General features: G+C 41.9%; 1 protein-coding gene across 1 annotated transcript in view; it reads right to left on the bottom strand.

The window, feature by feature from the left end:
* Window positions 1-446: 446 nt before the first annotated feature.
* Window positions 447-22998, bottom strand: part of TAGAP (T cell activation RhoGTPase activating protein) — an 82179-nt gene continuing 59627 nt past the window's right edge. The window contains exons 5-14 of the mRNA XM_001500883.7: window positions 9606-9647; window positions 8928-9012; window positions 8785-8838; window positions 8408-8474; window positions 6917-7083; window positions 6059-6220; window positions 5525-5634; window positions 3898-4093; window positions 3174-3288; window positions 447-2505 (exon numbers count right to left, since the gene is read on the bottom strand). Of these exons, the coding sequence (XP_001500933.5) occupies window positions 1244-2505; window positions 3174-3288; window positions 3898-4093; window positions 5525-5634; window positions 6059-6220; window positions 6917-7083; window positions 8408-8474; window positions 8785-8838; window positions 8928-9012; window positions 9606-9647 (2260 nt within the window). The 3' untranslated portion in view covers window positions 447-1243. The remainder of the gene's footprint in view (window positions 2506-3173; window positions 3289-3897; window positions 4094-5524; window positions 5635-6058; window positions 6221-6916; window positions 7084-8407; window positions 8475-8784; window positions 8839-8927; window positions 9013-9605; window positions 9648-22998) is intronic.

The raw sequence follows: 22998 nt of genomic DNA, 5'->3' as shown, positions 1-22998 counted from the left end.
AAGATACTGGATAAATACCTTAATCATTGAACGTTAAAGTTTTAACATATGACAAATATTTTACCATGAGGTTTGCTAATAATCAAGCAAACTGAGCATCATAAAAATAAGATTTGTAAAAGTACTGAAAAATTTAATTTACTAAAAACAAGAAATATTATATTTGCTATGTCACTTTTTATTTGCATACCACATTTTCTGGCCTCTGTGTGACTGTTTGCTGAAAAAACAGCTTAAAGCAGGTTCTACTTTATGGTTTTGCAAACTTCTAGAGAATAGGGATCGTCTCTTTTTCCTAAACACAAGATCCCCAGCCTGCCCATTAATCTAGAATAACGAACGTATATTCAGTCACCGTTGGTTGAATGACCAACGTGTGAATGGTTTTCTTGGTGGGTTTCTGTGAACTGAGGGAGAAGAGGCAACCTGTCAGCAAAGAATGAACATTTTCACTTTGAAATAAGGAAGGCAATTTATTGTAGTGAAATAATGTTGAAGTTTTACACGTGACCTCCAACACACACAAAGTAATTTCCTGCACACTATCGGAGAAGACATCACTGAACAACAAAAAATCTCAAAGTGCTATAAATCAGTTAATAATGACACGATGCATTTTCACTAATCTACCCAAATTTAAAATTCAATGATTAAAATGACATATCGAAGTATTTTCCATACTTTTCTTTTACTGGAGTCTGCAACGTCATTGATAACTGCAAACACGGAACTCTATGCCTTGCCACCTTTGTCTTTTTACTGTGGCCATCAGTTATCACAAAGCTGCTAATTCGAGTAAACTTCTAACAGCGGTTTTAACATTTTCCCTTCCATAGAGTTTCCGGAAAATGGGAAAATTGTCATGACATTTAAGGCAACATTAAAAAAGGCAACAATTATTTTTAAACACTAATCAATAGAAAAGCACCCCAGGAGGAAGAGAACAGCAATGTAGCTGACAGCAAGTTCACAAACAAATATATACACATATTTCTGTGGACATCTTTGCACCGGACGCCCTGTCTAGAAAATATTTTATACATCTGCTGCCTGTCACCCAGATTCAAGTACACACAGACACCACCTGAGTGGCCCCTCTGCTCTCTGAACTGGGCCCTACACAGCTTTTCTAAAGGAGCTTATTCTCGACTTTTCTTGAAAACAGAGTCTAAAAGCAGTTCTCTCTACAGTCGTGCATTTACAGAGACACTGCCAGCTGTGTCATGGTGTCCAGCCCGCTTTCCTAAATGTAGGATTCTCTAGCAAATTGGAGCTGGTCGGCCTCAAAGATCGGCTGACTACATCGCCGCACCAGGTAGTCCCATTTTGTCTTCTGTTTCGACTCGGACACGGTTCTCAGCCGGGGCAGCTCAGGCCTCCTTGGGACAGTCACTTGCCCTATTGTTTCCACAGAAGCACAGACAGTCCTTCTTTGTTTCCAGCTCTCAGTCCCGTGTCCATCAAGTGGCTCTCGATGGCATATATTTCTGGAATCCCCTCCATGGCGAAAAGGCAGAAGGGCTGAGAGTCCACTGTCCTGGCTGAGCATTTTGGCCCTCACGCTGCCAACTGTTTGGCTCCCGTAGGCCGCGAGTTCCAATGCCTGGCACCGAATGGACTCTTCGTAAGATGGCGGACTTCCAGGGCATCTCTGATCAACGAGTTGGAACACATTCTCCACCGAGAGAGCGTAGCATCTTGAGCTAATGTCTAGATTAGTTTGGCCGTGGATTTCAGACAAGTCTTCCTGGACGATTCGGCCAGCAAGCTGGCTCTCTTTCTTCAAATCTTTCCTTGCTTGGTCTCTGGGAAACCCTTTGGGTTTCCCAGACCCAAAGCTGGAGGTTTTGCTCAGTACTTTTTTGTGAGAGGAAAAGGAAAATGACATAGAATGCTTTTTAATTTCTCTGTTGGGCTTGCTTTTCTCAGTCTTTGTGAAAGACTGATGTCTGGTGAAGAAACTTCTTTGAGGACTGGAAGGAGATGCCATGGGGGAGCTGTCAGAGGAAGCATCCAGAGAGCCACTGGAGAAAGCTTTGGGCACCAGCCCCGATGGTAACCCCGAACCCTGAGTCCAGTACTTCACCTTCAGGTCCTGTGGCCTCTGGGTTTTGCTTTCAACTGCAGGAAACACCTCCTCTGGAAATGGGTCCTCAGCTTCCTCACTTTCAAAATGAGAGCTGTTGCGGGCCATGGTGAAGTCATCCTCACTTTGCGTTAGTTTTTGGGTTGTTTTCCGGCTCTCAAGGCATTCTTGTGAGGAGGGCATGTTGGGTTCTGAGTACCTCCTGTCGAGTTGACTCAGGGAGCTTTTCAGCCTGGCTACAGTACTGACGATGGGCTCCCGGCTTAACTCCCAAGTGCGCTGGGGGCCTCTGGGCTCCAAGCCAGCGGCCGTCTCCGAGGGCACCTGGGGCCGCCTGCTTGGAGAGTCGATGGCACAGCTGGATTCCACATCAGGATCGTTGCTGTCATAGGCTGAGTCATTCTGCAGGGTCGACATGTCTGGGGGAAGTGAAGGGACAGTTGAGTTTTTGTTCAATTACTTCTGGAAATAAACTTCAGGACAGTTCACCCTACTGATATCAAGAATGGCCCTGGGTAATTGGTGAAGCTACTTTGGGGCTTGATATGAAAGGAATTTGCCACATTAAAATTTGGTTTCTTTCCAAATCTATTATTTGGAGGTGGAGAAGAGAAACAGGAAAAGGAAATGAGAGAGAGAGAGAAAAGAGAGAAAAGAGCATCTCACTGAAAATTTATTGATCTTCAATTTAAAAATTGACCCTTTGGTAGGTCTGTTATTGGAAGTTTTCCATTTTAACGGACCCACATTTCATTATGTGGAAATAAAAATTTCTCACCTCAACCCTCTGCTTATTTACTTAGTAAATAAAATTGGCAGTTCTTTGTGATTTAAAACAGGAAGTGGAAAGTTCCAGGCTGAAGCTCGACGAGAGCGTAAGCCACAGGAGATATTGCAGGAAAATTCAAGAGCAAGGGTTTCATGTTTAAAGACTTCCCTACGGACTTGAGTCTACTCTGATTTGGTGATTTGTGAAGGTAATTTCTGCTTCAAATACCAGAGATATTTTTCGTTACTGGCATGGACTGGCAGACTGGCATGAACTTTTCCCCACAAATCATAATCAATCAGCAGTTACATTCTGTACCTGAACTGTCGGTGTGTTCCAGGGAGTCATCGGAAGCAATGCTGGAATGCACCGGAATGTTCTCCCCAAATATTTCAAGGCAGTTATCGATGAGGAATTCCACCAACGACTTAACCTGTGAGGAAAAATTAGCAGGTTGTCAGCTTAAAGATATCCTTATTCATTTATTTTTAAAGGGAGTGGGGAAAGAATGGGGACCTGGTGGGCGTCAGCTGTCAGGGAGGTGCCAAAATGAGCGTAAGAGATCTTTATGTCTCTGGAAAGAGCATCTAGAACATTGGTAGCAATCATCTACGTTAAAGTTATTTTTGAGATGTGTACTTTTAATTTGAGAATTAAAAAAAATCTTTTACTTTAAAGTGACTAAATTTTTCATTTAAGTAAGGAGTTGCCCAAATTGATAGTTGGACTGACAGAGTGTGATGCACAAAAGGAAAAAAAAAAATGAAAGGGCTTTTCGGTCCTGGGAGACAGTGACGTAAAAATCTGTAGCACTTATTGCCTGTCTGGTAGGATGACAGAGGACACGGCCCTGGGTCTATTCAGTGTCATCAAATGCACACATCTAAGGGAGCAGAACGATGACTAAAGCATTCTGCATTTCAGATTTTCACCGTGGTCTTGAGTCAGTCAGAGAAATTCAGAGGCATTTCATTGCTTGGCTTTTGCAAACAGATGGTGAGATCATAAATTGGGGGTTTCTCAGAAATAGACCGGAACAAACCTTATTGTTCAAGTCTTTCTGGGCTTCCAATGACAGGTTTTGGTCATTGTCTCGGCTCAGCATGTTGGGTCCCACGCAGATGGCCAGATTGCTAGCGTCCATCTTGGTGACCACCGCGTTCTTGCTGATCAGATAGAGCACGGACACCAGGTGCTTCAGTAGCAGGAGATTGGGCCGGGGCAGCTTTTCGGCAACCCTGGAATAAAGTTCAGGGGAGCTAGTATCAGAGGAAGTGGCTCATGGTCTCTCTAGCTTCAGTGTAGCAAGTTGAAAGTTTCTGTCTAACCCAGACTTCCTTTAAAATGAGGAAGATGCATTTCACAAGTAATATTGTGAAATGTTCATTCAGACACTTCCAGCGGCAACTAACAGGGAATGAAACTGGTTAACCACGAGATCCTGAAGACCTCAGAAACCCGCCTTTGTAATTAGGACACCAATAACACAGCCCTTTGTTATCTACGTAGATCTTAAATTACGAAGCCTTAACTCCTGCAATAGACTCCATAGTTTAATACATTTTGACAATCATTTTGTCGAGTAATCATTTAGCCATGTAGCATGTCTTTCTGTTTCTAATACTGTAAGACTGGTTTTTTTTTGAAATATAAGCATTTGCCTTTTTTTGAACTTCGATCATCAAACGAAGATGACACATTTTTGTCCGATTCCGAGAAACTATTATGGAGAATAAATCAGTTTATAAAAGCATGTTCATAAAGATGACTAAGACAGCATTTAAACAGCAACATTGGTACTAACAATAATAAACTAGATTTATAAAGCTGCACTTTTTCAAAAAATGAAATGGTGACTCTAATATAGGGATCATTTTCCTTTCCCATAAGAAGTTATTGTTATGAAAGTGCTTTATATCTTTAAGTAGAAACTTATTGTGATAAATGTAGCATTTTCAATTTGGAATTTGGAACAGTCTCCAATGTCTTCAATTCAATAAATTTTTCACTGAAAATATATAGCCATGTGGGCCAATCATAATATATAGGCAGACTTTCACAGGATTTGGCAGAAGTGCTGACATTTTAAAGTTAGGCGTTTAAGATCCTGTAGTCACTAACAGGTCACACTTCCATTTACAAATGTAATTATTTTCTTTGTCACGGGATTTGTTTTTATATAGTTTTCATTTGGGTTAATTATAAGACTACAAAATAAGCTATGGAATTTTGTGAACAGAACAATCACTTCCACATTGCTCTACTATGCTTTAGGGGATGTTTTACCGGAGGATTGCGGTCTCGCACAACACCAATCTATGAAGGTTAAGGAAAAACCCAAATTCCTACGCTTGGCTGGTTAACTGGTTTTCATCTACGAATTGGCCTCACACCTTCTTGAACTACTTCTATTTTTAGGCTCCCCCACATATTGAGATTTGTGAGTATTGAAGTTCATTTTCTACCTTTTGAAGAAGTGCTTCCTCTCATTTGGCTAAAACTACTTTTAAAAAGTTTCCGGGGTCCCTCCTGATTTTTATTCTGAGAGTGGATGAGCAATTCCACTCTGATTTCCTAAACATTTACAATTTTTGTGAAGTAGTTATATAAAGAACAAAAAGATGGAGCCCATGCCAGCCCGGCCTCTGGGAATGATTCTGGTGACTTACTGTTTCAGGGCCTCAATCCTGTCCTCCTCATTCAGCTTCTCCAGGGCGCCCATCCACTCCTCAAACAGGTCACAGGAAAGGAGCTTCAGGGGGATACTCCGGAGGAAGTCCTGGAGGATGAAAGGGGGACGATTTGGCCTCTTTGTATTATATCATGTGCTGGCGTCTTCATCCTTACCTTATTTGTTCCATCTCAAGGACCCTATGCTCATCCTAACACAGGCTGTGCCCCCTTCCTCCCTGCCTTTTATTAGTTTGGGGAAATCTCTCTCAGCAACTTCCTAACAACAGGCACAGTAAGGCTATCATCAGAGGGGCCACCCAGTTTAGAGGTACTGACTTGGCCACAGGACAGTCAAAGTTCTTAGAAACAGAGATGCTTATATAAGTAAATAAAAGGCTCAACAAAACCCCATAAAACTCCAAGATCAGTTTACTTTGATTTGTAGGGAGAGGAGCCCATTTCTTACTTCCTGAGAGTTAACGTGCCAGAGCCTCTGGGCAGGTTCTTTGGCACCAACGCCGTGAACTCACCTTAAAGACCGCCGCCAGCAGGTGCACAGGGAGACTTTGCAGATCCACCATGCCTCCTGAGTTGAGCTCTTCCTTTAGCTCCTTGCGGGCCTTCTCGTTGGCTCCTTTCCTGAATATCCCTTCCGTGGAAGGACCTTTTATGCACAGGATAGTGAGAATATCCTATAATAGGAAGGAGGCATAGGAATAGAAAATGGTTACCCTTGGCTTGAAGACACACTTTGCTACTACCAACATAAGAAAATCTACGTCTAGGTGGGAGAAGGAGAATTAAAATTGTGCACATGAACAGTAGCTAAATTCACCTATCAGAAAATATCCTCTCCATAAAAGTTAGCTCTTTGTGACACTAAGATGGACTGAACAAGAGACTATTGATGACAGTTTTTCCTTTCAGTCCAGTTGCTATCAACTGCCTCCCTCAACTGGGCCATTTTTCCAAAAGGAAGTAAATTGTGAAAGCTCTGATTCTGCACATTCTAAAATTATTTCAGGTCTCCCTCCTTTCAAGTCATTCCATATAAACATTGGATTTCTGATCATATACTCTATACCACATCTCTGTCTGTTGATTTTTCAGAAGCTACACGTTTTCAGCATTCTTGATTCCATGAAGTCAGAAGGATGGAGGAGGGACCATCGATCTGAGCTCATGGGCAAATACAACTAATTTCTAGACCGGAAGCGGCCAGGTGTTCTCCTGACTGTACTCATGTGTGGAAACACCATTTCTAAAAGTGGAAGAAAATGAAAGATCGACCCCAACAAGTTTAGCATGAGAACGACATTTAAATTTCCCAAGGATTTTTCACCTTTGGCAGAAAACCAAAGTAGGTTTACGAGGAAATGCGCACCTACCTGAATGGGTCTCGGGAGTGTGTCATCATCACCGCAGATAATTGACAAGGGCTGATCAAACAGCGACACTTTCAATTCTGGCTCTGAAGCCCCAGAAAAATCTGATGATGGAGAAAATCTTTTCATGAGAAAGGGCCAGGACAGCACCTTCTTTGTCTTCTTAATTTCTACAGCCAAGAAAACAAGGCAAAGAGAAAAATTAGATTAAAATATTAATAAACAAAGATCCATAGAAGATGATGGATATCGTCAGCCACGTAATGTCATCGATGGTGTGCCATGTAGGGGAAATAATTTTGAAAAACTGAGAAAGCAAAGGGCGTGGATCCTAATCTAGAAGAATCAATCCGAAAACAACCACATTATTACCAGGGCAACCAGTCTCTATACATCAACACCAAGGTTCCTCAAAGGCTCCACCTTTCCTGTTTTTCCCCTTCCCCAGCTGTTTGCTACAGAAAATTAGCAAAATCTAACTGTGTAGGTCATAAACAACCACCTTAACATATTGACCTTAATAACTATGGTGGGCATTTCTGATGTGAAGTAGATTATTTTAGTTTCCTCCTTTGACTAGTGAAGAAAACGAAACTTATGAGGAGAGGAAGTGACTTGCTCAAGATCATTTTGAAGGCTCTTAGCTGGGCTGGCCATTAAACCCTTGCAGCCACACTGGCGCCCATCAGCCACTAGAGGGAGCTACATCCTTCAGTCTGTCTGCCGTCACCCTCAGGGGATCCCGGTAGCTGCTTTAAGACAGGGCAGGCACAAATCGCTGCAGGAAGGCTTGCCCCGAGACCCGGCAATTGGGAATTACCAGTAAAACTTTACCAAGATATTCGATCCTTGCAAAATCCTGAAGACATGTGCAAAGGATATTGCATCTCACACATTTCCTTCTTTCTCTCTCTTTCCTTCCTTATTTTTTCTCTAATCATAAACGCTCTGTTTTCTGAAGGCATTGGTGTATGTTTCTATACATTGTATACCGGCAAGTGGAAGAGGATGGAGAGAGCAGTGGCTTGTCCTCATATATAGTTCAGGAGAACTGAATCAGGGTTATGTTATAATGAAATGCATCATGAAAAAAATTAAGAGTCAATGGTGGGGTTCTTTGGGATTTGAGGTTAGTAACAATGGGCTCTTAGATTTATTCTCCATTAAGGAAGAAAATGGAAAGGCTACTGTGTATTTTTCATATGTATGCATGCTGTGCTTGTCAAAATATAAATGGCCGGAAGATCAGTTAACCCCACTGAAAGCCCTTGGAGAGCTGGGGTGTCGGCTACGGAGAGGATCTTTTCCATCAGAGCACTCTGATGCTCTAGTGAGCTGGAGCAAGCCTGTCATTTAAGTGTTAATGTTCTGCGGTCTTTAGAAGAAAGCTATAAAAAAAAAAATTCCTAGTAGAGAAAAGAACTGTGGTTTTGCAAACCAAGATCATTTGTTGTTAGCACTTACATAAAAGACCAGTATGCTTTCAAAACTCACCAATTAGCTGGCAAATACTCTCTTCACTCTCACATGATACCAACAGAGGATGTTCCTTAATATCACCCTAAAAATATATTTATTTTAGTTAAAAATAGTGACTGAAGAAACTTACCTAGTCTTTCCCCACAAAATACACATGCAGCATTTTATTTGTATTAAAATTACTTAATAGAGTCCACTGATTTTTTTTCTAGCTTCTGGAATCAACTTTAAAGTCTAGATTGTCATCATATAAGAACCCCATTAATGTGTTTAATGTACTGCATTAATGATGTTAAGTTTCTACTCTGATGATTAACCAATCCAAACAACATTCAAGTAAAACAGAAAGTTCCCCTCTTCTCCCAGTGCAGTTTTAAAAATTGCTTTCTTACCTCTGATTGACATTCAATTAATGTCTCCATATTATTGGCATTTAGTGTTTTTGACTAAAAGAGAAAAAAGTCAAATTAGGTAAACATCTTTTGACTCTTGACTCTAGAAAATTTGAATTAATAAATGTAAGAAGGACACTTACCACATTGCAGCTGCTTATCAGCTTCATGAGCGATTGGGCTGACTGTCCAGTGATGAATTTCGCTCCCGTGTGGCCTCGGCTCTGACTACGAGAAGTCACACGGGAAAGAGTTAAGAGGGACACATACAACGAGTTGGCCAATTTCATCGCCACTTTGGCAAAACACAAAGTTTGGAACTATTAGGTAGAAAGGTTTTCATTTAAAGTCAGTTAGATGTCACCAGCTGTCCGCTGTTAAGAACAGCAGCTGAACACACTTATTTCTAAATTATTTAAACCTGATATCGTCACCATGCCAAACTTTGTTATTCATTTATTACATTCTCATCAAGAGATCATCCAAATAACAATTACAATAACAACTAACAGGTTTTTGGAGAGCTATGTGGCTGGTACTATACTAAGTGGTTTGCGTGGATTTTCTCATCTAACTCAAAAAGGAAAAAACTTATTCCTAGGACGCTGCTTGCAGCAGACATAAAACAAAGATAACATTTATAGAATTCTCATACCCCAAAGCACAGGCTTCATGTTGTGACAAAGCTTTTTGCCTTCAGTGTCTCTCTAAACTATTTGTTGCATATTCCACGATCTAGCTGTTTTCTGTTGGATATGATCTTAAAGACCAGAGACCTGTCAGCACCTTATTTTCTTGTCATGTTCATTTATGGTACTTACCCTCGGAGGGCCTCCAGCCAGAGTTCTTTTACCTCCGGTGAACTGTGGAAAATGGGAGAAACAGCATGACTCTCTGCTCCTACTAATCCACTGGCAGAGAGAAGGAGAGCGAACTGCTTTAACTTCACGTGTTCTGCATTATAAGGCAGAGGGGGCGGGCAGGTGGAAATTCAGAATATTACTGAGACCGGAAAGAGCATCACGGGCTGTCACACAGCCATCGCCAGCCAGACACTGGAGAGCTCTCACTTCCTCATTCCTTTTAGGGCAGCTCTGGTTCTTTTTTTTTCTTCTTCTTCTGCCACTTCAAAGTAAAAGATCTGTCAACTACTAGGAGTGGAAAACATGACATATGGCCACAGGTGAAGGCTCTGATTAATGTCATAGGTGGGATGTGTGAATAAGAAATTGTGTTAGTCTCTACGTAAACATCATTTTATTTTCTAAAGTGGTAATTTCAGGCGCCCTTTTTTTTTGGTATCCTGTTTGGGTGCTGTCTCTTCTCCCGCCCACCCACCCACCCACCATTCTGTTCCTCAGTCACCATAGATTGATTAGGACCATCTGGGGGCGGCATGTTGTCCCTCCCAGAAGCCGCAGACACGCTGCCCCTTTGGAGAAACACGAGAGCCAGTTGTCAACGTGTTAACCTCTTCTCCTTTCCCAAACTCGCAGTCAAAATTAATAATACTTAATTCATATAGCTCTAATCCTGACATGGAAGGAAAACAAACGAGAAATTCCTTTGATCAGACTCATTTAAAGTAGAAAGGAAATGGTGAATTTCACCTGTGGATCCTTGTGGATAAGAGAGAATGTCTGGTCTTTTCTATGGTTAAAAGGCTAGATACGAAATGACTCACATACCTCAAGAGTAGAGTGGATACATACATTGTGACATACACTCGGGGTGGTAAACGGCCAATGCCAAAGGACAGAGACACTGGCTTTACTTTCACCTACTGTCTCTATTGCCATCAACATATGCCAGCTTCTCTGGAAACTTAACCGAGTTGCCGTAAATCAGACTGTAATCAGCTCCAGTATCTACCAATACCAGCACAGACTGTACATTGCTGGGGGACCAGTAAATCCCAAGTTCCACGGGAGTCCTATGGTCCTTTGGGGATCCCCTAAGCCGAGCACCTCCGCCTTCCCCCTAGTCAAAGAGGTACATGAGCTCCTCGCCTGAGGGCTTCAGAAATCCTGAAGGCTTGCCTGGTGACTCTTGCCAGGATTTTTCCCCACTCCTGCTGTCTTCTAGAATTCACACAGTGAAGGGTTGCATAGCGCCGAGGAGGCGCAGTCTATGACTCCATTCAACAATAAGGTTGCATCTCACAGAATAATGTTGAGCGAAAGAAGCCAGACACAAAAGAGCATATTTTGCATGCGAAGTGCAAAAACAGCAAAGGCAATTTGTGCTATAAGAAGCCAGAAGAGCAGTTTCCCTTGGGCACGAGGGTAGTACTACGAGGGATCCAAGAGGGGCATTATAATGGTCCATCTCTCGATTAGGATGCTGCTAGTCTGATGTGCATATTTCTGTCTGTAGGTAATTCTTCAACAAACAGTTTCAAAATAGCTTGACTTAATTCATTGTCAGCGCATTTAATTCTAAGACTTTTTCATATTGATAGCTCTATTGTCTTTATACTGAAAGGAGGTCATGATTAGGCTGGATTCTGGAAAGCGAAGCACAGAGTGGTGAAAACTTGCCCCATAACTCAGTGTTCAGGGGTGACCTGAGGACAGATCCTGGCTTCCAGGCTTCTAGCTGGAGGCTTCCTCCCTCAAAACTTCCCCCATGCTGGACTTCATCCAGTGTCCCCACGGCATCTGTAGATGTCACCACCCTGTCATTGTCTTTCTCCTGCCTTTACAAGCCTCCAAAATGAACTCACTGATCTTTTTTTAATTGAAAAGGGCATTTATGCTGTAGCTAACCTAGTGCCAGTCTCACAGTAGTATTCAATGAATAATTTCTGGATAAATACATTTACTTATAAATATTACTATAATGTGTATTCTTTGCTAATACGTATTTTATGATCTTTTTTCCATTTGACATACTTTTTGGGTTCTTCTAAGAAACAATGTTTGCACTGTTCTTACAACTGAAGTGTCAGTCCTCAATAGAAATATTTCCCTTTTTTTAAAAAATGAAGACCATGTTTTCTCAAATCCTTAGGGTTTCTTCTCTCTATTATGTATTATATCTCACAAAACATATTCTACCAGTGGTTTAAAAACTGGGATTTTTTTTTGCCATGGAATTCTATATTCAAAGGAAGATGAAGCTAGAATCCTGATAAATAAAACGTAAAAAAAAATTTAAAAAAATATATTTCTTTTGTGAGAGAAGGATGGGGAAATCACCAGCCCATCCATTTTGCCTCTTCTGACAAGCCCAAGTTGGGGGTTCCTGGAGGAAACTCAAAAACTCATAGGTTTGGGGCCGGCCCTGGGGCCAAGTGGTCAAGTTTGCATGCTCTGCTTTGGCGGCCCAGGGTTCATCAGTTGGGATCCTGGGTGTGGAACCACACTGCTCATCAAGCCATGCTGTGGTGGTGCCCCACATAGAAAAACTAGAATGACCTACAACTAGGATATACAACTATGTACTGGGGCTTTGGGGAGAAAAAAAAAAAAGAGGAAGCTTGGCAAGAGAAGTAAGCTCAGGGCCAATCTTCCTCACACACAAAAAAGTAAAAGAACAATAAACTCATAGGTTTGGTCTATATTAGCCATTCTCAATGTGTGTTCCAGAGCCTGGGGGGTCCTTGAGACCCTTTCAGGGGGATGCAAGAGGTGAAAACTACTTTTGTAATAATACTAAGGTGCTATTTGCCTTTTTAAACTCTCTTCTCTCAAGAGTCTACAGTGGATTTCCAGAAGCTACATGATGTGGGATGTTTTGATACCATGGAAATGCAGGCTTGTGCGTTCTTGTGTTTTAAAATTTTCTCAGTTTTAATTTCTCCTGAGGCACATATCAGGAGACATAACTAACACACATTAAAGCTCTTTAAGGTTGTTAGTAATTACGTCAAAAGGGTTCCTCAAACTAAGAAGTTTGAGAACTGCTGATCTACACCCTATCTTTGCAAGTCAGGAAATTCTATGTACTTGGAGGGTGTCGTTTACCTATTATTTTCACCCTCACAGCCATAGCCGTGTTCAATGAAAATTCTTTTGAAGGTGTGTTGTCTGACAATCTGTCGCTCCACATACGTATTATTTATTAACAGTTTTGACAAGTCTTAGAGTGAAGGAAGGATTCTTTCCTACTCATTTAAATCCACTGCACTGTGATTTTCCATGTCTTCCACGACAGCCAGCTCTGTGCCTGCAGCTCCCATCTGAGTCTGTGTTCTTTATGGGGGTCACTTCACTTCTTCACTTCTTCACTTCTTCTCAGTTCTTCTAATGACACAGATATCCCTCACTATCAACTCAGCCATCCACATATGGCAATGGGGAAAATGAGGAAGTTAGTCAGATAGAAGAAGAGTGCCATTTCCATTTGGATATGTAAATCTAAAATTTTTTGAACTTTTCGGTGAGATTTGATTGTTATTGGGGGTTATACATCTATTTTCACTTTTCTTTTTTAACTTCAAAAAAATGTTTTTTTATTGAGGTAACATTGGTTTATAACATTGTCTAAGTTTCAGGTATATATCATTATATTTCGATTACCGTGTAGATTACACCATGTTTACCATCGAAAGACTCATTACAATCCATCACTGTACACATGTGCCCTGTCACCCTTTCTCCCTCCCCACTCTCCACTTCCCCTCTGGTAACCACCAATCTAATCTCTCTATCTATGTGTTTGTTTGTTGCTCTTCTTTTTATCTTGCATATTTGAGTGAAATCACATGGTATTTGGCTTTCTCCCTCTGACTTACTTCACTTTGCATAATACCCTCAAGGTCCGTCTATGTTGTCGCAAATGGCAAGATTTCATCTTTTTTGTGGCTGAGTAGTATTCCATTGTGTATATATATATATATATACCACATCTTCTTTATCCATTCATCCACTGATGGGCACTTAGGTTGTTTCCAATTCTTGGATTTTTGGAATAATGCTGCAATGAATATAGGAGCACAAATATCTTTTTGAATTAGTGTTTTCATGTTCTTTGGATAAATACTCAGAAGTGGAATAGCTGGATCATCTGGTAGTTCCATTCTTAATTTTTTGAGAAATCTCCATACTGTTTTCCATAGTGTCTGCACCAGTTTACATTCCCACCAGCAGTGTATGAGGGTTCCCTTTTCTCCACATCCTCTCCAACATTTGTTATTTCTTGTTTTTTTAATTACAGCCTTCTGACAGGTGTGAGGTGATATTATAGTTTTGATCTCACTGTAGCATTTCCCTGATAATTAGTGATGCTGAACATCTTTTCATGTGCCTGTCGGCCATCTGTATGTCTTCTTTGGAAAAATGTCTGTTCAGATTCTTTGCCCATTTTTTAATTGGGTTGTTTGTTTTATTGTTACTGAGTTGTATGAGTTCTTTATGTATTTTTGTGACAACATGAACGGACCTTGAGGATATTTTGCCAAGTGAAATGTCAGACTGAAAAAGCCAAATACCATAAGATTTCACTCATATGTGGAAGATAAAAATAACAACAACAACAAACAAATACATAGATACAGAGGTTAGATTAGTGGTTACCAGAGGGGAAGAGGGGAGGGTGAAAGGGGTAATAGGGCCCGTGTGTATGGTGATGGATGGTAATGAGTCTTTGGGTGGTAAACACAATGCAGTCTACACAGAAATCAAAATATGGTGATGGACGCCTGAAATTTACATAATGTTATAAACCAATGTTACTTCAATAAAAAATAAAAGGAAAAATGATTAAAATGCAAATACTATAAATTATATTGAACAAAAAATTCCCTCTCTTCTAGTTTCTTTTTCTTCTTCCTCTTCTCCTCCTCCTTCTTTTCTTGAGACCGAATTATGGGACTAGACATGGACATTCATTGACATTGAATTTCAGGGCAGAATGGGTTTTAAATGAGCAACTAATTTAACGTCTTATCCCTCTTCTGATGTTTTTGTCCCTGCGGCGTCTTCCACCCAATTGTCTGTCTAAGACAGTTCTTCAAGTCCTCTTGTGCTGAGGGCATTGCTACTCCAAAGTAAGCCATTCCCCAATCCAGCAGAAAGCTCCTGCCTCTGCCAAAGTGGAGCCCACCTTCCAGAAACTTTCCTGTCTTAAATCCCATTCTATTTGGGGAGATAGAGCTTTCAGCTTCCTCTACACAACCCCTGCCAACACCATTCCCTCGCCCCCAAACAAACGAAAACATTTCTCTTTTTGAAATGAAATGATGTCAGTGCCTTCATCATCATCAGGTAATGTTCTTTTAAGCATCATCTCGCTTCTTGGTATCCATCTTTAGCTCTGCATTCTAAGATTCCAAGGCTAACGAGAGGAGTGGTGAGACTTACTTATTTAACACCTGCCATGCCTCATATACTCTGCTAGGCATTTCAAACACCTCATCTCACATAATTATTAAAACAACCCTCTAAGTATGTCATTCTCCTGTCTTATAAATGAGGCAGCTGGGGCTCCACGGGTCAGTTAATTGGCCAAGCTCACTCCGCTGGGTTTGAAACTTTGCTCTTTTGATACTGGGTCCAGTGCTGCTTCCATGAGTTCTCTCAAGGATAACACTTCAAGTGATTCATTTATAAATGGAAACAAGATGTCCAGACTTGCTGTATCAATTTATGCCAGATGAGTCCACGTGGATCCTTGTGGATGGATCCTCATGTAGCAGACAGTCAGATTTAGAGCATCGCCTTGAAACTGCAAAATCCCCTTCTGTCAGTTTCATAAATAATAATAATAAATAGAATACAATTTACATCATCTTTAAAAAATACATAGCACTAAAGTTTCAGTCACCTGCAGAAACTGTTACATGGACAGATTACCATTTTCCGCTTGTTTATAATTCTTCCACTGATGTCCCACGTCCCAGTTTAGTGACGAAGAGACATGCTGACCTATCTGGGACTGGAAGTTAGTAGTAAATACAGCAATAGAAAAGAGTAGGTTAGGGCCTTGGCATTTTTTTTAAAGTGGGAATATCTTTTGGCTCTTCTTATAGACTGCACCATTGATGGGAGAACCATTCTTTGGTGTCTCTGGAAGATTCCAACAGTCACCCTCTAATTCGAAGGTCAGTTTTGTAACTGATGGACAGCCACCATCAGCAGCTGGTCCTGGTGGCTAATTGAGGAGCTGTTCTCCCATCATCAGTGCTGCCCCGTCCCGTGTGTGGTTCCCACCGTGGAAACAGACTGGTAGGGGGCAGGTCCTGCCTCACTGATTCTGAAAATGTCAGAGTAAGTTGGATTGCAGTTTTCTGAACAATAGTAGGAACAATTGTAAATATGGTATGAAGTCGCCACATCAAAAACAAAAAACAAAAACGTGGAATGATTCGTTTCACTCTCTCTATAATCTTGCCTCCTACAATTTCTTTTGAAAAGCAGGTTCTTACCCTGCATGACAGGAGTTTTCAGAACGTGGAAAAGAACTTGAACGGCTTTTGTTAGCCAGCAGAAAGAGACAAGACAGATGGCCAGATTGAAGAAACGCATCATAAAGATCCTTCTTACGCCAGGACATGACTTACTTAACTCCTGGTCCCCGCTGATTTTTCTCCCAAGAACTGCCTTTGGTTTTACTGTGACAAGTGTCTAAAGACAGTAAACTCTGTGACAGGGACTGGGGTTTCTGTACTGATCCTGCATTTTTCACATTGTCCTTGGGAGGACTTATGTTTCTTCCCCTACTTCCAGGCTGCCCCCACGACACCCCTTTCACGAAGTCTCAGTTCCTACCTCGTTCCTGACTGTTGTGAACAAGACTTAAAAGTCATTCACCCCATATTTTCCAGATGGACCATGTAGTGTTACCTAGCTTGCCTGTGGGAACAACAACTCAAGAACCAAGAACCGTCTCTTCATTCTAAGCTCACTGTTCCTTTTTCTCGCTTGGACCACCCAGTGACTCAGAACACCACTTTCCTTAATGAGAGTGATATCAACTGTTTCCCGCATAGAGGATTGCTTTCCCAAATAGGTCACAATATCCTTGAGAATGTCTACATAAACCCAGTTCCTGGCCATCTAATGATTGATTCATACATTGATCTTGGAGATCTAGAAAGTTCTCCAAGTTACAAATAAAAAAAATTAAAAAGGAATCCAGCCTTTTCTCTGATTATGTCTCCTCTCCCTTCTCCCACTTGGCATACGTTTTAGCCACAGAGTTTATTGTCATTCCCTAAAGAGTACCCCTGCATCTCCAGGCCTTTGTTCAAGCTGTTCCTTCCTCCTGGAATGCTGTTCACCACAACATCTGCCTTTTGGAATCCTGCTCTCCCTTCCCTCTGAGTCCACCTTAAGTCCGATTTCCTATAAGAAGGGTCCCACAGACTCTTCCAGATGGAATGACACTCCCTACCCTGGATCTCCAACGGCAGCTGGCCCTGAGCCTCCAGAAGCAGGCGCCTATTTTCGCCTTTTATCTTTACAAGCATCTTGCAAAGTACTTTGCACAGAGTATGCGTTTACTAGGCTTTAATTATTTTCCACATTAAAATTGTGTGATTAAATGAGAACATTTAAATCTCACTGTAGGTTTATTGGTATTGCAATGGGTTTCTTAGTCTTTTTGACTGTCTTTCTTGTCTTTGTCACAACGTAATAGGGACTGTCCTTGCGAGATGCTGTTGATGTTGAGGGGGACCTCCTGTGCTGGCAAGCCTTGCCTTAGTCGTGATCAGCAGCCTTATGTTAATACCAGTGCTTTAGAATTAGCCCCTTGGACTTTCCAGTTTTGCCCCAAGTAAGGTGGCCTCACCTGAGATGGCTTGAGATGACAGGTCTCAGCGTCAGGAGCCCTGAATGGTGACTTTTGTCAGTGAACTTGGAGGGCACAACCACGACTGACTGTCTCTTCATCTCCTGCCCTTCGCAGACCTAAGCCTCAGCTTCTGCATGGAGGAGGAAATCCCTGATGGTCCCATCCTGGATGCTCCAGCTCCATCTGGCCTGGGGGTTGGGACCCCTGACTGTCCCAGGGCCATGTTCCTTGCTGTGTGCAGGCTGGGGAGCCCTGGAAACCAAGGCTTAGAATAAAGGACCAATGGGCGGGGGAGTCAACCATGGCCCAAGGTTGAGACTCTCTCTGCTGGGAACTTGCTTCTGTTCCAACAAGTCCTCCAGCCAGACTGGGCCTTAATTTTCACCTTTCAATGTGGGCATGCGATTTCATAATCTACGAAGTACCCGGGTCTGCTAAGTTCCTTTTCTACGGTGACTGGTTTTGGTGAAATAACAGGAAAACCTCTCACTTGCCTCTCTTCTAAGGAACTTCGAGGAAAGTCTGTGGGTGTGTGGGACAGGGCTGGAAGAATTTTCTGACCTCTCCCAGCCCTGGGGCTCGCAGGGGGCAGGTGGGGACTGATTCTGGGCTTGAGTAAATCCAGTCCATGTCCTTTAAGGTCATTTTATTTTCCTGGCAGGAAAAGGGCTACCCTCCAGCCAAATTTTAACACATGGACAAGCATTACCTGGACATCTCCGAGGTTTGCTGGGACCGCAGCATCCCCAAAATACTACAGAGTGTCACTTCATCTTGCAGAACTATTCTCTGTACCCACAAATGCCTGCATTACTGTGGTGGATGCACATCTTTGTATTAAATTTTCCTCTCAGATCTTTGCAATATTTAATTTATCTTTGTATTGGGATCCAAAAGAGCCCCAGCATAAAATAATATTTGAAGAATCCTGTGTTTTCAGAAAGCTGGCTTGAAAATAAGAAAGGCCAGAACAAAATGTTCTTTTTAAACTGCCTTCCCCACTTACCGAGATCAAGATGAAGAATTAGAAATAAAACATCCTGAGATGAGGTGATTAGAATCTGTAAATTGCTGATGCTACAACTACCTCAGTGCCATAGGCAATGCTCCAACTTAGCTGCATACATCACTTTAAGAGCTAAAAATGCCTTTCTTTCTGATGATATTTTGGCCCAAAAAATTGTACAAAGAAAACACGATATCAAAAAGGGTATGTCAGCAACCGCAAACATCAGTTAATTACAACAGAATTCAGCAGATTTCTTTTTTTTAAAAAAAGGGAATATTATGAAAACCGAGGTTCTTTGTTAGCAGTCTACAAATTTCACATACAGCAGTGGTAAAAAATTTGAATTAAAAAAGCAGAAACTATGGAAAAATGTTTAGTTATCCCCATGCTTTCAAAAAGCCTTTAAAAGAGATATTTACTCTAGTTTCCCTGGAATTTTTTATTTTTTACTTAGCACTTCTTTCATTTGTCATATGAAAAAAATTATCCAGGGCTTTTACTTTCCTGTTTAAATTTTAAAAAAGAAAAGTATTTGTCATTTTGAATGTGTGTGGTCCCTTTCTCCGATACTGTGCCTTATTTGGTGTCTGCTGAGAAAATCTCCTGGGAATGGCCTTTGAAGGTGGCTCGGGCTCCTAGGGGTCTTGGCGTTCAGGGTGGTATGGTGTAGACAAGGCAATGTGGTCAGCATCCACGCAGCTCCCACCCGGGGAGAAGGGGCCAGGGGGTCTGTACTGTGCTCATTGTGTGGCTTCATCTTCTCATCTTCTCCTTCTATTTCAGGTTCAGCTACCAACCACTCACTCCTTAGAGGCTAGAACTGTTGAGTGCTTTCTTCTCTTGATAATGGGAGCTTTTCTGATGCACCGGTCGGTTCTGATTTAGACCCTAGGACCAATTCTGGGGGACTGTGTAAAGCTTGTGTGATTGTTGATGTGAAAAGACTTTGCACAGAGGGAGCAAGGTAAAGCCAGGATGATTCTGGTAAGCCTGATACAGCCTCCCATGGAGAAAGGTAGAGAAATGAAGATGAACCGAGAGGGTGAGAACAAACATACGCGGGGCCGTGGAAGAAGGTCTTGTCATCATTATACACAGTTGATAGTCATAATTGCTCAGCTGTCCCCTTCTTGGGTGGATGAAAGGGACCAGGCCCTTGTGGTATTGTTTGTAGCCCACTACTCCTGGGGAATTCCCACAGAAAAAAGAATCACAAGATTTTCCCTCCTGGCTTTGGGTCATAAAACATTATGCAAAATGCTGGAATCGCAAGAATATTTGTAAAAATGCTTGTATCTTTCCTAATTTTTACACCTGTTGTCTGCACAACTGAGTCCAAATGCCATTTCTCTGAGATGGATCCTTTGTGAGATCTTCAGTGAATCTTAAAGGGCAACCATTTTTCAAATTTGCAGCACAGGGCTGCTCAACTTGAGCATGTATTAGCTTTCTCCAGAGGGCTCATTAAAACACAGATTATGGGCCTCACCCCCTGAGCTTCTGATTCAGCCAGGCTGGGGAGAGGCCTGAAATGTGCATTCCTATCCAAAGCATAGGAAAACAGAAATACGTAAAGATACATGCACCCCTATGTTCATTGCAGCACTATTCACAATAGCCAAGACTTGGAAGCAACTCAAGTGCCCATCAAGGGATGAATGGGTAAAGAAGAAGTGGTATATATACACAATGGAATACTACTTAGCCATACAAAAGACAAAAGTGTCCCATTTACAGCAACACGAATGGACCTTGAGAGTATTATGCTAAGCAAAGTAAGTCAGACAGAGAAAGACAAATACCATGTGATTTCACTCATATGTGGAAGATAAACAAACATGTAGATAAGGAGAACAGATTGATGGTTACCAGAAGGGAAGGAGATGAGGGGAGGGTGAAAGGGGTACATACATATGGTGATGGATGGAAACTATACTATTGGTGGTGAACATGATGCAATCTATACAGAAACTGACATATAACAATATACACCTCAAATTTACACAATGTTATAAACCAATATGGTCTCAATAAAATAATTTTTTAAAAAGTGCGTTCCTAGCAAGTTTCCAGTCGATGCTGATGTAGCTGGTTGGGGACCGCACTTGGAAAGACTACTGTTGAAGTGTCATGAAAAAGCAAAAAGTCAATGCATTTTATTCCTGCTTTCCAGGCATTGGAGTGGTTTACCTAATGACATTTTTATAATCACTAGGTTATTCGACAATTCTAGCACTTCGCTGTCTTTCACACATTTGTTTTGCCCTGAAATTAGCCTGCAGGCCATTACAATGGAGAAGTTCATTCTGACACCATGACAAGCCTCAGGAGCCCAGTAGGAAGTGCAGAAATGTTCGTTATTAAGAATGAGTAAAATGACAGCTTCCCCACGCCCAGAAGTTGTACTTCTGCTTTTATCAGATATTGGGACACATCTCTGCTCCTGATCGCTATGCTCAATGCTATGTTCCCAGATACAAAGTTGGGGGCTACTCCAAAGGAATTGTGCAAACTTTTGTGTTCAGAATAATCCCAAGAACCTTTCCTAGGTAGCCACAGAAAGAGAAGGCGTCTACTGCCTGACTCACTTAGAGTCCCAAGATCTAAGGAAACAGAAGCTTGGCTAATTTTATTTTTTTTTCAAATAAATGTGGTATTCCCCTGTTGGTGACTCACTTCCAGTGGCCCTGGGTTAAGGAAATCAAATGGACCACAAGTTACACCAGCTTGTTCTGAACTTGAGAGTCGGCTGTTTGCCCATAGGGTGTCTCTTCATAGTTAAGAGAGCACAGCTCTCTGCAAAACACTTTGTTGCAAAACCCTAAACACTTGAAGTTGTCTCCTATATTATCATCTACCAGAACATTCTGTGAGTGTGTGTGTGTGTATATATGTGTATAACACTATCTTTTCACTTACAAATCACAAATGACCAGGTAGGTACAATAAACAAGTGTTAGTTAAATCTTTCTTGCCAAATGAGAAAAGGCAGTTTCAGGTTTAAACTTCAGTGCTCTGCCCACTTAGCGGCCCTGGGGAGCTTTTGAAAATCCCCCATACCCAGGCCACATCCTATACCAGTGAAACTGTGATTTCTGGAGATGGGATCCAGACATCAGTGTTTTAAAAAACTCTGCAGAGAATTCCAATATGCAGCCAAATTTGAGACCCAGAGATTCCAGCAACAGCTTTTGGGGTAGAGTGATCTGTTAATTCTGCAACTGGACCCTTGGCTGCAAAGAATGTAGGCGCTGGACAATCTCAGAAGCAGCAGGTGGATTCTCCATCAGGGTGGGAGCCTGGGGATGTTTTCCTCCTCAGAGGAGCACCAGCTCAGGAGAACCACTTCCTGGACTCACACATTTCTGCTCAGGAAGTAAGAAAGTTGGGGTGACTTTGGATCTGCTGCAATCTTGTGGTTGATTAAATGTGGCCATAAATTCTGTGCAGCTTCTCCCATCAAGAGATGAAGTCTACTTCCCCAGTCCTAGAAGGTGGGCTGGTTTCATGACTTGCATTGACCAGCAGACTGTAGCAAAAGGGATGTGGTGAGAGATCTGGAGCCCGGGCCTCCAGTGGCCTGGAAGCTTCCTGGCTCTCCTGAGCGCAGCCCTGAGATGGCCTTGCAGGAAGCCAGTCTAGCTGCCTGGAGGATGAGAGGCCACATGGAGGAGACGCCAGGCACTCCTGTCCAGCCAGTGCCTATTCCGAGCCCTCAGGGACTCTCCAGCTGAGTGACGTCATCTGAGTGACTCCGTGTGAAACCAGCAGAGGAGCTGCCCAGCCAATAGAGTCGAGGAAACCAGAAATTGCCATTGTTTTAAGAGACTCAGTTTTGGGCTGGTTGTGACTCAGGAATAGACGCTTGAAACACAGAGTGACTCCAGAAATTGTTCTTACGACTTTTGCACATGCGCAACATGGATGGCCTTGCATCGTACTGCCAGTACCGATTTTAAAAAGCACTGATTTAATCTCTTGCTCAGTGGGAGTCTACTTTAAAGCAGCTTCATGAGCTGTTGATAGCGTATTTCTCACAGCGAGCACCGGGTGCATATTTTTCAGTGTGTTCCTGATAATAAAGTTTAAAGCAGACTGTAGAGACGTATAATAAAGATCAATCAATGTAGATGCTAAAAAAATAAGTAAATACCTATAGGCACAAATTATATATAAGGGAATATTCAGATGCAAAAGTGAAGGGTAGAGTACCCAAAACTTTGAGAAGTACGTTTACAAATTCCAAAAAAAAAAAAAAATGACTTTCTCTGAGGACACAAAGAGTTAAGCTGGGATACTTCTGTAAATTAGTTCTGATATTACTTGCACTCGCTCAGTCAATGAATGTTTTTTGAGTCTCTACAACGGGGAAGAGGCTTTCCTCGGTGTTGAGGAGATTGGAAAAAGGACATGGTCTCCAAACTCGAGGAGCGAGTATCTTGTTCCCGTCCCATCATTTCAGTTTT

Source organism: Equus caballus, chromosome 31 (assembly GCF_041296265.1).
Source record: "Equus caballus isolate H_3958 breed thoroughbred chromosome 31, TB-T2T, whole genome shotgun sequence".
NCBI classification, from domain to species: Eukaryota; Metazoa; Chordata; class Mammalia; order Perissodactyla; family Equidae; genus Equus; species Equus caballus.
This window is presented reverse-complemented; position numbering and strand designations above follow the sequence as displayed.